The sequence below is a fragment of the Gallinula chloropus genome (assembly GCF_964237585.1).
Source record: "Gallinula chloropus genome assembly, chromosome: 1".
NCBI lineage: Eukaryota > Metazoa > Chordata > Aves > Gruiformes > Rallidae > Gallinula > Gallinula chloropus.
In genome coordinates this window covers 15979340-15996269 of record NC_140085.1, presented here as the reverse complement: position 1 = coordinate 15996269, position 16930 = coordinate 15979340, and the positions used below count along the sequence as shown (strand labels likewise).

At 42.6% G+C, this 16930-nt stretch overlaps 2 protein-coding genes across 2 annotated transcripts in view; one reads left to right on the top strand and one right to left on the bottom strand.

The window, feature by feature from the left end:
* Positions 1-4674: 4674 nt before the first annotated feature.
* DUS4L (dihydrouridine synthase 4 like) lies at positions 4675-14872 on the bottom strand (the record flags this gene model as incomplete). Its single annotated transcript, XM_084272964.1, has 6 exons — positions 4675-5982; positions 7624-7850; positions 8771-8893; positions 10269-10386; positions 14406-14527; positions 14763-14872. The coding sequence occupies 6 exons, from the start codon at positions 14870-14872 to the stop codon at positions 5735-5737; spliced, it is 948 nt and encodes a 315-aa protein (XP_084129090.1). The 3' UTR covers positions 4675-5734.
* Positions 14873-15604: 732 nt separating this feature from the next.
* COG5 (component of oligomeric golgi complex 5) overlaps positions 15605-16930 on the top strand; it is a gene marked incomplete at its 5' end in the record, with an annotated part of 188219 nt that continues 186893 nt past the window's right edge. The window contains 2 exons of the mRNA XM_084271916.1: positions 15605-15671; positions 16662-16801. Of these exons, the coding sequence (XP_084128042.1) occupies positions 15605-15671; positions 16662-16801 (207 nt within the window). The remainder of the gene's footprint in view (positions 15672-16661; positions 16802-16930) is intronic.

The following is a 16930-nucleotide window of genomic DNA, read 5'->3' as shown; positions in this document are numbered from 1 at the left end:
CCGCCGGCGCTGAGGGGCGGCGGCACTGGCAGACGGCGCACTGAAACACAGTACAACCTCCGCCCCCCTCGGAGGATGTGGGCCGTTCCGGGCTGAGTGACAGCAGGGCGGGGAGCCGTGGCCCGGGGGCAGTGCGGAGGTGGCTGCTGTCCCAGCTGGGGAAAGGTGCGAGTAGGCCCTGAGGGAGGGGAGGGCCCCCGGTGGAGCCGGAGGCTGCCCGTCGCCCTCTCCCGTTTCCCAGGGGCCATCCGCAGCTACCGCCCCGGCCTCCGGGGTCTGGCCGAGCGCCCGGGACGGGATGAGGCACAGCAATACCGAGTGCTGAAGGGGTTGTGGAAAGCAGACTCTGATAGTAGGCGTGAAAGCACACGCCTCTCGTGGAAAATGCAGGGATTTACACGTTGGGAACGGTTAAAATTAGTATCTTGTTCACATTTAGGGAATGGTTGTAAGCATTTTGCTGCAGGATCTTGCTGCCATCGTCTCACTGCTCCATAACTCAAGCTTATTTGATTCGGAACTCTGCTCTTCAGCATGCTGATTAGTTTCTAAAGTTCAATTAAAATATGTCTGTGTGTGTCCGTGCATTACATAACTTATTAAGATCCTGTAAATCTGTTTTCTCAAGGAAAATTGGTCATTATTCATAGAGACACCACGAAAAACATCCAAAGCAGTCCCGCTGTCAAACAGGCTCGTTTGGACTCTGTGAATAAAACAATATTCCTTCAGAAAACCCTGTTCTACTTTCCTGTGCAGTGCTTTTAATGAGCATAGTGAGACTCCAACCACATAATTTCCATACCTTGGTACTCGTTTTCCCATTTCTTGATCATCTCTTCTGCCACCCTTGTAACTCCCTTTCTTTTGCCCCTGCATAACCCTTCCTAAATCACCTTTCCCCATTCCCAGTTTTGCTGTACTGATGCCCACATCCAGTATTTCTGGTACCATTACTTGCACGGTCTTGGCCTTCTGTGGTATTACTGAGGTATTGATATAGTTATTGGGCACTCTTTGCCCTGCAAATTTCTAGTCCTAAACACTCCCCAAAACTGCTCTCCAGTTACCTGTGCGCTTAAGTTGGTTTTGACATAACTCCCCTTTAACCACCAATGAACTCCAGCCATCCCTCCCAATGCTATCTGTGGCTTTTCCCAGCTTCTCACACTGTTGCATGTCATGTCCAGCAATTTCACGTCATGTCCAGGAGTTTTGCACACCGTGCTCAGGTAGCTCAGGCCAGAGACCTCTTGGCAGCTCACTGACATGCCAGCAGTTCTAACAGATCCAGAGGTGTCTTACCTAGCTGAGCATTACCAGCCCTCCTCACAAAGATACCTGCTTTTGGGAATTCTGTCCCAATTAATTTCCATCAAAATGAGACAGATTAAATGCTGCCAATAGTAGCTCTTTGTTACTCTAATCCACTGGATGTGAAGTGGGGTAGGAAAGTTCTTGCATAAGCAGTTTCGAGCAGAGTTGGTTGCAGCTGCTCACAATCTGAAATTGTTTGTACTTTAAATTTCCCAGGTTTATGGCCTGGGGATGGAGCCAATGTGTTAACATTTTCCTAGCTGCTGCCAAGCAATGTCTGGATGAAAGGTTACATCCCAAATAATTGTTTATGCATAACAAATATTGGAGAGTGACACAGCCAGCCATTTCAATCCAATCTACACAGTGGAAACAGCCCAGGGTTTAAGTAGCATTTCTAGCGTGTTTCATAAACATATTTAATCAGAAGCATAGACAAAACATAACCTCTTAGTATGTTCTGGTTATTACGTTTCAGCTATTGGCTTACAGCCATTATGCTTTATTGAAGCTGTTAAATGTTATTAAAGACTTTCTCCCTTTCACTTCAGAGCAGTTTCCATTTCTGATCTGCCTACCTCTTACTAGCACTGCAGGCTGCCCTCCTCTGAGTAGCCTAGCCTGATACTGATAGGAGTATGTTCTGCTTTTTGATTTCTGGGACTTTGTAAGATCCAGGAAAGACTCTGCAGTGCCTGCTGTACACTTCCACTGCAGCTGCTGCGAGTTCCCCGAGTCCCAGGGACAGAGCGCAGCCTCCTGCAAACATCCTGAGGGCTCCCTTCTCCTGTTGAGTGCATTCTGCCACTGCTGGGAAGTATTCTAACTGAAGTTGTAGAAGTCTGGGTTGTTGATCTAAGGCTGCTTGTATTACAGTGAATCACAGTGTGGTAAGTGCGATACCATACAATATATATAATGTCTGGCTCCTTTAGGAAAAATTCACAAACCTTAAAATACCATGGTTAAAAGAAGTATTTCTCCCAGCAGCAAGGTGACCATGTATTCAGAACCAGAAATATGAAATGCCTCTGTATTAGAAGCTGGTTAAATTCTCTGCTGAAGGATAAGCAAAAAGAAAGTTCAAACTTGTTCCATTCTACTTTGGCTGGTATGACAGCTGTCTCATCATCACACACTGCATTCCCCTAAGACAGAGACCTAAGAAACAATGGTAGGCAATAGAGAAAATGGGATTGTACAGGCTGCGGGAGGGAGCTGGGGTTACTGCATGAGAGTAAAAGATGCAAGCAGCTACAGCCATTCTTGTGCAGGATGACTTAAAAAGCTTGATCAGTTACAGGAGACAAAGGACCTAAAATAGGAAATGAAGCTTTCTCTCTTTGTTACCTACTGTCGAGCCTCCTTCTACTTTACTAGGAAAGGGTTCAGTAAAATGCAGTATTTCTAGGTGAAAGTGCATTGTGTGTGGACCATGGTTTTGGCAAATGTATGTCACATGCTAAGTTAGGTACACCAACAGTCATGGTAAGCTTGACAGCTAACATTTCCCAAATATTATCATCATCTTCCTTTTCTGTCCTATTAAGCTGTCTTTATCTCAACCCACCAATGTTACCTTTTTCTTATCAATTCTCTTGCCATCCCGCTGAGGGGCATGTGAGCCAACGTCTGTGTGGTGGTTTTAGCTGTCAGCCACCTGTACGTAAAATTCACAATGGAAGGTGGTGTGCAAGTAATTTCATCCTCAAAAAAGGATGATAAACTTACGTTGACTTTTATGATGCGTAACTGGCCAGATCAAGCACTCCTTAATTACTTGCAATATTAACAGCAACCTAGGTCTTGTACTTCAGGCAGAAATCTCTGATTGATCTCACACAGGCACAACAACTGCTATCTTCACGGTCATCAAGTATGCAGTTTGTAAATAGGTCAAGGTATTTCAAGTGGGAAAGGAAAGGAAAGGAAAGGAAAGGAAAGGAAAGGAAAGGAAAGGAAAGGAAAGGAAAGGAAAGGAAAGGAAAGGAAAGGAAAGGAAAGGAAAGGAAAGGAAAGGAAAGGAAAGGAAAGGAAAGGAAAGGAAAGGAAAGGAAAGGAAAGGAAAGGAAAGGAAAGGAAAGGAAAGGAAAGGAAAGGGGAAAGGGAAAGGAAGGGAAAGGAAAGGAAAGGGGAAAAGGGAAAGGAAAGGAAAGGAAAGGAAAGGAAAGGGGAAAAGGGAAAGGAAAGGAAAGGAAAGGAAAGGAAAGGAAAGGAAAGGAAAGGAAAGGAAAGGAAAGGAAAGGAAAGGAAAGGAAAGGAAAGGAAAGGAAAGGAAAGGAAAGGAAAGGAAAGGAAAGGAAAGGAAAGGAAAGGGGAAAAGGGAAAGGAAAGGAAAGGGGAAAAGGGAAAGGAAAGGAAAGGGGAAAAGGGAAAGGAAAGGAAAGGGGAAAAGGGAAAGGAAAGGGGAAAAGGGAAAGGAAAGGAAAGGGGAAAAGGGAAAGGAAAAGGAAAAGGAAAAGGAAAAGGAAAAGGAAAAGAAAGGAAAGGAAAGGAGGGAGGAAGGAGACTTGCATTTGTGTTATTTGATTATAATAATTTTTCTCTGCTCATTGTGGCTAATTCACAGCAAAAAACAATCGCTTGCCAAATCATAAAAACTTTAAGAAAATGCTAACACAGAGTCTGGTTAATACTTTAAAAAAGTCCCTTTCTTCTACAATTCAGTTGCATAGTTTCACTTTTCAATACTGATGTGGAAGGCTGGAGGCGTTTTCAGAATGGAGGAGAACTGAGCTGAATGAACTTGAGACGAAATTCAGCAGTACAAAATAAAGTATCATGCAGTTGGGAAATTAAAGACTTTTGCTGTAAAACTAGGACCTCATAAATTACATTATGAGTATTAGTTGAGGAAAAGTGAGGCATTAGAAAGTATTAACTGCAGAGACATTGCTGGGATTTTACATAGAATGCTACCTCACTGTGCTCATCCAATGCCAAGAAAATATTGCAAGGCACAGGAGTATGAGAGTTAGTTGTCCAAAGGAATGGAGAACTTACTGCACCAAAAAAAGATTGTAGAGATTGTTCCAATTAGCCTAGAGTAGAAAAGGATGTCTCTTGTTTACCACCTGTTAACACATCAGGAAGGTAACAGTATCAGAAGAGTTAGGTCGCTTCACTATCTTAAATACTGAACTAGACTTGATGGTCACACCTTGAAAACTTCTGTTCATATGCCTAAATCTGACCATATTCACTACAAAATATTATTAGGTTTCTTTATGCCATTGCATTAAAATAATCATGAGAATTCAGGTATCTAAAAGATTTAAGATTTGGGGAGTAGCATAAAAAGCAACCTCCCCTCCCCCAGGTTGTCATATAGAGTAATAAAAAATAAAATCACAAATGTATACAAAACCAAATAATTTATTTAGAAAACAATTTGTATCATTCATAGAAGTATCAGGCAGAAAACTAAGCAATTTCTGGTATGAATTTCTGTGTAAACATATAAAGAAAACAAATTATTTGATTACAAATAATTGTACTGCAGATTTGTGAAATTTCCCTTGCAGAACAAAAGCAGCTGGTGTGTAATGTTATTATTTTGTTCTAATTTTCACTATTTCCCTCCCATACAAAGACTCAAAGCCAAGTGGCTGTCATGCTTTGATAAGCAACATGCCAGCAGGCAGAAAGGATGGCAAGAGACACAATGAGAGAATCTGTCAGCGTTTCTTTGACCAATAAAGTTCTGGTTTGGTAGATGATAGGGATTTAATAGTTTATAAAATTATCATACAGTAGGTAAGTAACACCAGACTTAGTTGGATTGAACTCTGAAGTCTTGCATTTTAGATGCAGCTAAGTTTGTACTTAGTTTAAACTATCACTTCATTTTACTCTTTCCTTCTTTCCATCACTGTTTATTTATTCCAGGTTTCTTTCACTATATGAAGTGTGGAAATTTTCTTAGTTTTAAATGTAGAAAGTTTTAGTCTGCAAAAGGAACATCTAATTTTAAACAGGATACGATGCTGGGCTTAAGGCCTCACAGTCGTTAAGCTTGAAAAATCTACTCTTGTAAAAGTACAGATTGTGTCAGTTAAAGCAAAAACTTTTATAATTGCTCCTTTGTATTTTTTTGGTCTGAAATTCTTCGTATTATTTATGAGTAGTCTTTCAGATTTTAGGAGGTTTCACATAAAAAGGCCCTAGTTTTGCAAATACATTGCTGTAAGCGATTGTCTGGTGACGAAGTAAATTCAATCACTGGATTTTTACAGTAATCAGTCTTCTGTGTAGTAGTGCATTGTAAATAGAACAATCATCACCCTGACCATGTTATGCTGTGTTGAAAAGACACAATATATGAATGGGACTAAAAAGTAGGAACTAAATTAAAACTTTAACAGTGTATATACAATTGCAAAATACAAGTTTACATAGAACTAAAATACTTCAATTATCACACACCATAATGGTCCTTCAGATAATCTAATACTGCTGAGGTACTTGATAAAACATTAAAAACTTTTTTTTCTTGCTTTGAAGTTATCCGTTCCATCATGTACATTAGGTGGTGGTGAAAACACGTAAAGGGAGTTCCATGCTCAAGAGCAATGTCAACCCAGTCCTGGATGCACTTCAACGGTGTCTCTTCATACCCTGCAAACATAGCTGGATTTGCTAAGAGTCCTCTAGCCACCATTATACCTTCAAATTGGAAATTAAAGCAGTCAGTTACATTATAGTTTAAATTTTACATTGAATCTTTACATTGTAGATTTTGTATCGCATCCCTTCAGACAACCACCCAAAGCTTACAGAGAAGTAATGGAAGAACAGGCATGAGTAGTACAGCTACACCAGAGAAGTCCATGTAACAATCCAAACCTCAGAGTACCTACAGCACCTGTCAACACATTGAACTTGATGACAACTCCCTCCAGAAATTTTGAAACTCAACACAGGATAGCTTTTCCTCTCTACCTTTTAAACTGCATTTCAACAGCCTTTTATTTGCAACACACATAGAAGCCTGTCTTTTTAACATAAAATTATCATGGAAAGACACAAGAGTAACAATATACTAACTAGTAATTTTTAGTGCAAGCCAGTTGATTCGCTGTCCTAGAGTCTTTCTTCCAGTAAGAGCTCAATGTCTCAATTATACAAAACTCAGGGCTCTTGGTCTGCAGTAAATCTTTCTGAGGAAGCCAGTGCATTTGCAACTATAATCCTAAATTGTCATATAAACCCATGGAAGTTCTACTGTAATTTCTCTGCAATTAAGGGATTCTGTTTTCCTGCACTGATACAATCTACTACACATAGTCTCTTCTTAAAAAATAGGATGATCAAATATAAATTTCTTTTGCTACTATACATGACAGAACCCCCCACAATGTTTCATATTTTTGCTACTGAAGAAGGCCAGATGGGCTATGAGAACATTATTTTCTGTTATGTATTTCCTCCCTGCTTTGTATTTTGGGGGAAAGTCCCTGTAGCAGTTTGGTCAAAGTAGTTTTTGTTGTTGCTACTGAACGTCAATAGTGTAAAAAGAAACCTGCCACATGAACATTTCCTTATGACACTAGCTAATGTTTTCTGTCTTATTATTCTCTTGCTATAAGATCCAAAGTTATAGATCACCTCTACAAACATATAATGAATTTCCACATTATCTTGAAACTACAGACAGATGCAGGAAGCTACTGTGACTAACTGCAGGGCAATCCTTTATCCCCAAATTTTATCACTGACATGTAAGACAAGGTAAATACATACAGATCTGAGAGTGCAAAGCCTCACTGTGTCCTTAAAGCTAACCATCTTAACTATTAAGTATCTGGCTTAACAGTATTTCCTTTTCCCACCATATTCTTGCTTTAAGAAATCTGCTCCTATGTGCAAGAAGTAGAGATTTCCACGTGGAAGTTTACAGTTTTTTAAAAGGTGATCAATTCCATAAAGAGACACCATGAATGTCTGAAGGTCCTCCTGAACTCCATTACTGAGTGATAAGATAGCATAATTATGCAAATGACTTCTGTAATTTGCCTTGGAAATCATTATTCAGGGCTTTAAATTAAATAAAACATTCCTTTCCTGGAGGATTACAAACTGAGTGAAAACTTAACTGACAAAAATGGAAAAAGCACATGAGATGTAGTGCTCTGATGATTACAGGTGATTGTGTTTGTGCATTTATAAGGCATCTAAAGCATCCTCTTTCATTTGTTTCCTCAAAGAGCAAAACCCACTCAAACCATGCCCTACTTACAGCCAAAATAAAGACTTTGAAATCTGATTTGTAAGTTTACTTAGAAAACAGAGTCTGTTTAATCTTACCGTCTGCTCCTGTCAAGTGATGAACATTTTCAGCATCTTTTAAAGTTTTAACGTCTCCATTAGCCACAATAGGTATAGACATGCTTTGTTTAATTATTTTAATTGCATCATAATGCACAGGTTGATGTCTTTCTTCTACGCTTCTCCCATGTATGGTAATCCACGAAACGCCACTTGCTTCAGCTTTCTGACACAGGTCAACTGTTCTTTTTAAGTCCTCGTGGATCCTAAAATTTCAGAGAATGAAAATATTAGATAGTGAATGACCTGAACTGTAGAAGAAGCTTCCCTCCATAAGATGGAATTGCCACACACTTATATAAGTAACAGTACAAATAAATAAAATATAACTGCTGAAAGAGGAGTATTTTTTTAAAATACAGACATACAAGTTTAATTATTTAACTCAGCATTTCCCAATTATATCACATCTCTGAAATACACATGGCAAATTGTATGAGATTAAGCAAGGGTGTGCAATAGATTCTCAAACATCATTATTTTGCATATTTTGGCGGGGAAAGTCCAATTTATAATAGTTCTCCTTTCCTGAAGGATTGCAAACTGAGTGAAAACTTAACTGACAAATATGGAAAACCCACATGGGATGTGTGGATAAATAGCAGATGAAGTGGTGCAAAGCAATAGTTCACAGAGGTTCAGAAAGCGATGCAGGAAAGCTGGATGTGTTCCTTACAGCAGCTGTGGGGACCAGTTCCCTGTTTTGTTACCCCTCCCTTTATAGCCAACAGCAACTGTGCTTTGGCCTCCCACAGCTCACAAAGAAAATCCTTGTGATGACACAGACTATGCATTGCTTTTCTTTTATGGAACCCTAGACCTCTTTTAACTTGTACTTCCACATCGTTTGAATGGCAAGAAAACTCTGTGTATGTTATCTGAGTAGTAGTCAAAGGCCATGCTGGTTCTACTATCTGAGTTTGGGGTTATGTGCCCCAGACGTTATTTCACCATCCGAGGTCAAAAATTCTCTGCAGTTTTCACATGTTAAAAAATTATTATAATGTGTAATATTACATTAAAAGAATTAATACATGTATTAAAGTATAACTATTACACTAACATGTTTGTTTTAAAAAAGTAAAAGGATTCTTCCATGTACCACCCATATTTATGTTAGACGTACCTTATTTTAATAGATACTGAAAATCTGGGGTTGTCAATCTGATTCCGCACATGTCTCACCATGTCTCGAACTAGTTCTGGTTTATTTATTAAGCAAGCACCATAACCTTCTGCCATTGCCCATCTTTAAAAGAAATAGAATTTTTGTGTTCTACATTTGAAAAAAAAGGTGTATCAATTTCAGTTCAATACATCAGTTTCCTTACAACCTCTAGAAGGTGTGGCTGAGTAAACAGAGATAGTGCTGGCTATATGATGATTTATTTGCAGGTTTGACACCAGCTTTTAGATCCCATTTCAGTCTCCATTGTGCTATTCGAACTTTGTGCAAGTTACTAATCTCTTCCAGTTCAATCTTCTGTCCTCAAAAGTGAACTCAGAAAGAATGTAAATTAACATGTAATCATCAAGGGTTTAGATCATACATAAAATAAATATCTTGATGTTTCCCCTTCCATTGGTTCATGGATTTCTTTGAAACAGAAAATTACTTTGGATTAAAAAGGAAGATTTTTGAAGTGAGGGAATGATTTCAGGAATATTCTGAATATTTTCCCTCAACTGCAAAACACTTTATTTTGATTGGCAGGAAATAACCTGCAGCAGTTTTTTTTCTTAAACAGTTTATCTTATAAAGGTAGATTAAGTGCACAGAGTTTTGTTATTCTGAAACCAGCATGCACAAAAAAAAAGGAAAAAAAATACACTTCCATTGTGAAGTCCCAGATCTCTCCAGAAAAAGTTTTCTCAAATACTATAATTTTAAATCAAGACAACCTAATTAGAATAGACAAATTAAGTATTTGCACAGTAATATTAACTTTTGTTTTCCTACATTCCTTTTCTGAGGTCTTCACTTAGAAAAAGACTGCCTGACAAGCATGGAATAAATGGTTCTCAATGGAACCAGTTAGCAAGGATCTTCATTTGTGCATTACTACTCTGTTTCACTGTCAAGACAAAATCTTTAGCGATTTAAGCGAGAAGTTGATCACGAATTCATTGCATTTAGAAACCTAATGAAAGATGGAAGTGATTCTTTTGAGTACTTCCTGAATAATACAATCTGTATAATTAGAGACTATCCTTCACTTGCAGAAGAGTGAGGAATCAGGGACGTGCCTTGTTATTTTGAGAACTGCCACATCATTTCTCAATACGCTCTCGAAATTATTTGCAGCAAGCTCTTTTTGGGAATGCACATTTAAACAGCTGTTGAGAAGGGATGGACACTTCACTTCTGAGCCAACGCTCAGTATCTTAGAAATTAAAAAAGGCAAGTTGGCAAATACACCTGGTTTTCCCAGGCTCACCATGGTGACAGGCATCCCAGAACATTCAGAACAATGTCTTGCCACACAGACATTTCTGACAGGTTAGAAAGCTGTTTCTCAAAATCTATTTTTAGTTAAGAGAGAAATTACTATGAAACTGAAAAACAGCATTCTTTATTCTCAAATTATTTCTTCATTACTTCACTAGCTCTTTCAAAAATTTACCTCTGAGGACAGCCACAGTTTAGGTCTATTCCATCTGCAAAAGGACAGACGATACGGGCAGCATCACACAAAACCTGTGCTTCTTTAGCAGCAAATTGAACAATCAAGGGATGGTCACCTGCTCCAATGAAAAGATATTTACAGATTTAGAAAAAAAAATCAAAAATATTCAGAAAACAGAACAAAGAAATTACAAATTTAAAATGATTTTCAGAAAACATGTTTTTTGAAAAGCTGTCTGGCCATGGTCCTGGGCAAACTGGCTCTAGGTGCCTGCTGCTTGAGCAAGGCGGCTGTTTAACGTGTCCTTCCAAACTCACCTATTTTGCAGTTCTGCAAGGCCTAGATCACAAATAAAGGTAGTTACTAAATGTCTGTCATGAAAGGTGGGAATTCAGACATACATATGTGTCCTAGATGATTGCTGGCTCAACATGCACTTTTTGTGACTGAAATTGGTCAGGTGCCTATCTTTCATGAAGGTGATCTATGAAACGAAGTGTTTACAATTTTTCAGCAGCCTTCATGCTTTTCCTCCTCCTTGTCTGCAAGCTGCCCCCTTTGCTGTGCTAACAGGGCTGTCTGTCTTGCCAGGTGGGAAACTTGCTTGTGGATCCAACCCTTCAGAAAGGAGCTAAACAACCCACAAGATTTGTCCTTTCTTATCCCAGCCCATCTTTCTCCTCTTCTGTGCCAACATGACTGTTTTTTAGCCACAGTGCAATATGCAGAGCTGGAATGAGAACACACAGAGGCAGCTTCAGCAGCTTTGTCTCAAGTGGGAAACCAAAGTGTCAGTGCTCCTCAACTTGGGTATGCTGAACTACTTGTGATTTACAAAGCCCCTGCAGAGAGCCAGATGGTCATTTGGAAAATGCTTTCCTCTTTTACAGCTACTGCATTACATTAAAGGCATCTAAAAATATCTCAGTCTTAGCACTCACTTTCTATACAAACAATTGCTGCAGTTAAGAGGCAGGGGGATATCTAAGCAGTGATGGAAAGAGATGATTCAACAAATACACAAAGGAAGTGCACTTCTGATACTGAAAAGATCACAAGTACTTCTATTTTAGTGGAAAAGAAGTAGTTCTTGAAGTAGTGGAACTTAAGTCAGGGAGGGCAGCAGTACCCTCTCAATCAAGTTGAGACACTTCTAGAAGTTACCTAAAAATACAGCAAGCAAAAAAACCCAGCTGTAGAACAGGACCTAAGAGAGTCAGGCAGGAGCTCCAGCACTGTGCAGCTGTTAGGAGGAGACGTGTTGGAACTCCTGCCTGACTCTCTTAGGTCCTGTCCTACAGCTGTTTTTTTTTGCTTGCTGTATTTTTGCATATATGCTTGCATACTTTCAAAACAGAATTCATTCCAGACAGTGCTCTAGCTGAAAAGATTTACTGTACTGCAGTTAATACTTTGGAATAATTTCACACTCATAATTTCTGGTTGAGCATTAAGTAACGAAAATACTGAGTCTAGCCATACTAAATTTTTTAGCATCATCCACAAAGAATATCTACCTCCATTTTAGAAATACACAATGCAGAAATGTCAATGCCAAAGAAAATGGAAAACAAAAATTACATTGGTAGGCTCCAAACCTATTCTGCTAATCAGAAAAAACAAAATCCCCAAACAGCCAGGACATTAAACATAAAACCACAGTAAAATTTTACAACCTGTTGTGGAGCAACTTGTTAGAAGCATAACTACTAATAATGTAACACTATGATCTTGGCAGAGGAGTCTGCAGCAGAATATTTTACAGGCCTATAAAATTAAGGCCAGCACAAAAGAGGTGAATGGGGAAAAGATATTGTTTACAACATCAGAACATTAGTATCCCTTTGTATTAGGCAGCAAATATAGCACAGAGAATTTCCCTGACCCTGCCAGAATATACTATGTATCTGACACGTGGAACTTCAATGCCATGGGACATTTTGTAGATCAGAAGTGTGAGTTGAAAGGGAACTTTTAAAAAGTTGAATTCCACTAACAAGAGAGCCCACCTGTGCTTCCCATGCGACTTTTCTAACTGCTCTGCTCTGAGTAATGAGCCGTGCTAAGCAGCCAGCGCTAAAATAATGCAACAGACTTCCCCCACTATTAAATATACACTTACAAAACTACCAGTTCAGTGGTCTGAATAGATTAAATCATCACACTTCATAGATCCTACACACCAATCTTACTAGCACATTAGCAGCAGTCTCTTCGTTCCTGCAGTTGCAGCCCAGGCTTCTGTGTTCCTTGTTACACTCTTTTACTGCAGCCACTTCATGCCAGCAGATCTGTATCGTTCTTGTCACCGCTTCCCACACATTTCATACTACTTTTCTCTTCTGCTTTACAGCCAGGACTCTGTACAACTCCTTACACTCCCTCTTTTTGTATGTGTTCTGGTAATGTGCCTGTACCATGCCTGAAGCCTTGCTTCTCCCCATCAACCCCAGCCATGCTTCAACTTTATGGTCTGACCTTCTTGCTCCTTTTTATCACCCTTTGCCCATCAAAAGGCCCTTCCACTTCCCACTCTCTTGCTTCTTTTATCAATCCTTGACTTCACTGTATCAATGTCTGGTCTATTATTTTTCTTGCCTTTAGCAACCTTCTTATTTTTGTTAAGAGACTAAGAAACTTTTCCTGGCAATGAGTTAAGTGTTTGTTTCTGAAACACACAAGAAAGAACAATTGCTGTGAAAAGAATCATCGTACTGGGTCTGGCTGGGATTGAGCTAGTTTTTAAATTTATTTAAAGTTTATGTATATGTGGTGGTTTAACTGTGGCTGGATGCCAGATGTCCAAAAAGCCCCTCTATCACTCCCCTCTTCAGAAACACAGGGAGAGGAGAAAAGATTGAAAAAACCCACAACCCTCCTGGGGCAAAATAAAGGCAGATTAATAAAGCAAAAGGCTTCACAGGGAAGCAAAGGAAAGCCAAAAGACTTATTCTCTACTTCTCATCAGCAGGTGATGTCTGGCCACTACTTGGGCTTCAGTACAGGTAGCAGTTACTACGGAACACAAGCATCTTAAAAAACCCAAATGCCCCCTACTTCCTCCTCCCTTCCCTCAGCTTCTTATTGCTAAGTGATGTCACATGGTATGGACAGTTTGAACCAGCTGTCCTGGGTGTGTCCTCCTCCCAATATCTTGCCATCCCCAGCCTACTTCTGAGGATGAGGGAGAAATGTTGGAGACAGCCTTGATGTGTGCCAGTACTGCACAGTAACAGCCAAAACACTCGTGTGTTATCAACACCTTGCTCGCTACCAATACACAGCACAGCACTGTGAGGGCTGCCAAGGAGAAAATCAACTCCACCTCTGCCAGACCCAGTACAGTACAGCAGCCTGTATGGTGCCACGTTTGGAATGTTGTGACTAAACCAGAATGATAACATATGGATCTTCTGGGTACTGCTGCACAGTACTTGCAGTGTCAAAGCTTTCTCTTTTTCTCACTCTGACTCTGCCTGCCCCCTGCAAACAGATTGGAGTGTGCAAGAAATTGGGAGCAGACAGAGCTGGGACACCTGACCCAAACTAGGCCAAGGAATATTCCATACCATATAACATCAAGCTCAGCAATAAAACTGGAGTGGTGGGGGAAGAGGAATGTGGGTTAGAATATAGAAATTGTGTTCCAGAGTGACTTATGGCTGGGCACTGGTCTGCTGGTGTGAGGTGGGAAACGATTGCCTTTGCATCACTTGTTTTTTATTCCTCCTGCTCCCCTTCACTTATTTAAGCTGTCTTTATCTTGACCCATGAGTTTTCCTTTTGCTCTTCCTATCCTCTCTGTGTGCTGTTGCAGAGGTAGAGGATTAATGATCAAGCAGCTGTGTGGGTGCATAGGCACTGGCCAGCTATGCAGTCAATGCAACACATCTAAATCAGTCTGGAGGGCCTGATTTCAGGTGGAGACAAGGTTTTTCACTATTTCATTTGATACACTATCACAAGAATATCCTTACTCTCACCTAGAATATTTCCATGGTTTTACAATCAGATATGGTATACTGCCATTGTTAATGGATGTCAAGCTGTGTGACAGACTTCATTCACTTGGCCAGTTTGGTTTACCACCACATAAAACATCCTGAAAAGGCAATGGTTTCTTTAAAAAAATACCTTTGTTTGTTGTGAATTCGCTGTCTCTAGCTTTTTCAGATCTCACAAAATCAGCCGCCACTATCATTGGCGTGTAACACAGATCACAGTTGTACTTCCTAACCAAGGTTCTGAAAGCCAACCTGTAGACACATGAAAATAAAAGAGATAAATAGCAAAGAATATTTCTGGTTAGCTATTCCAAAATACTGTTCTGACAAGCACCACTGTGGGGATGTCCAAGTACAACCATAAACCGACACATGTCTGTCTCTGTCTTCATTAAAGGAGAAGGCAATCATCCCTGGTTTTCCAGTCAAAATAACCTTCCTCAGAGAACATACACTGAAAACGCAGCTGACGTGACAAGTTACTTACTTTGAATAGCGGACCATAGGGGCACATATTTTTACAACTTGTCCAGAATGAAACAAATCCATGGGGTCTTTGAGTTGGCATTGCTTAGCTTCTACGATGTCACCAAACATGTAGAATTATAATCCCTTGTGCATCTGGAAAAACAACCTATGTTTGTGTACAAGAAGCGCAGCTCCTTCTCCCAGGCCACGCAGCAAAGCGCCAGAGCTGCAGCTGCACTTGCTTTTCGGCAAAGCACCCAGCAGAAGCCCCTGACTGGCAGGGGGTCCGGCCCAAGCCTCCCGCCAGCACCAGCTACGGACACCCGCTGCCCCGCTCTGGCTGGCAATACCGGCCGTGATACCGGCTGAGCCTTCACCCCCGCGCTGCACGGATCCAGGCTGGACTCTCCAGCGCGGGGCCGGGACCGGGGGCACCGGGCTGCCCCTGCCCTGCCCCACACGCCTCACGGGGACAGCTGTTCCTCACGCCCGGCGATGACCGCCGCGCCGTCCCCCGTCCTCCCGCTACGGACCCAGCTCCCTCCGCCTCTCCCCGCATGGCGGGAGCCGCGGCCTGACCACCCTGTCCCGAGCTCGCTCCCGGTGCTGGCTGGGTCCGGAGGCGCGGGCCCGAGGAGCGCCGCCGCCGCCGCCGCTCCCGCCCGGCTGCCGCCGCGTCCCGGGCTGGCTGCCCGAGCCCCGCCGCCCGGCCCGGCCCGGCCCCGCGCTCACCACGTGCGCGAGCGAGCCGCCACCGCGCCGGCCCGCTCGCGGGGCCGCCCTGTTCCGTCGCGCACTTTCTCCATCATCACCGCGCGCCGCCGCCCGGGAGTGACGCGCGGGCTCCCGGCACCTGCCAGCATGGAGGAGGCGGGGGCAGGCGGCGGCGGGGCCGCGGCCCCGGCCCTCGCCGAGCTGCTGGCGGACGGTAAGGCGCGGCCGTTGGCGGCGGTTGAGGGGCGCCGCGCTCCGCTGGCGCGGCGCGGGCGGGGGGCAGCGCCTGGCCGCGTCCCTGACGGCGAGACCACGTCGGGGGTCCGGTCCGCGAGTGGCTGTGGGGAGGCGGAGGGTCCTGAGCCAGAGCGGTGTTGGGCTGGGCGGGCAGAGCCTCGGGAGAGGCGCCCGTGCTCGGGGGCGCGGCGAGAAGCGCGGTGAACCCTTGTGCTGTCCGGTCGCGGAAAGTTTCGCGGCGGAGGGAGGGCGGGCGGTGGGCAGCGCTGCCGCGCCCGCTGGGCTCCCGCCCCGGCGGGGAGGAGGAGACCCCTCCCTCGCTGCTGGCTCAGGGGTCGCAATGGCGCGGTGCTGCGAACTGGCGGGTTCGCCTCTGGGCGCTTGCTCCCGGCGGAGAAAAAAGTGCGCTTAAAGGAGCGACGAAAGTGCTTGTAGATAGTGGTGTGTGCTGCTTGGAGACTCGAGTCCTGCCTGGTCTGAAATCATCGTTGCAGCATAAGTAATTTGGTAGTTTATAAAGCAATAACGCGGCAAGAGTCCGGTTTGATTTCATCAAGTTGTGTCTGGTGCTGCTCTGATCCTCAGCGGCTGGAAGGTGCCTGGTGCGTGTGTTTGGCTGTGGGTGCGACCGCAGCAGCCTCACCTTGGTACACTGTAAAGTTGGAAGATGAAAGTATCAATACTTCTTAGTGTATTTGGCTCAAGGACAGAGTGAGTGGAGTAAAGGAGCATGTGTCTTTTTCACCATTTACACTCACCCCTTCCCCTCCTGTGCCCCCCACCAGCCTCCCAGCTCCAAACTTGTTTCTTTTGCTTGTGGTCTCTTCTCAAATGGGTGTCTCATTTTTGTTGCACGATGTAGAGAACATTTAAAGGAAGCGAAGGTCAGAGAACTGTACGCTTTAGGTCCATAAATATTGTTTAACTGTTTGGAAATATGAGGACAAAATATAAATCTTTTTTTCAGAATGTTACGCTGATTTCTTCAGAGAAGACTTCGATGTGAAAGCTTACACTTCCCAGTCTATCCATCAGGCTGTGATAGCAGAGCAGCTAGCAAAACTTGCCCAAGGTATTAGTCAGTTGGATAAAGAGCTTCATTTACAAGTAAGTGTAAAGAATACCTGTTATTCTGGGGTGGTTGATACAGCCAAAAGCTCAATAGTCTTATGGTCTTGTTTTTGAAGTTTCCCAGTGTACTCTGCAAGCAGTAACTAAAGGTGCAACTTGCAGCAA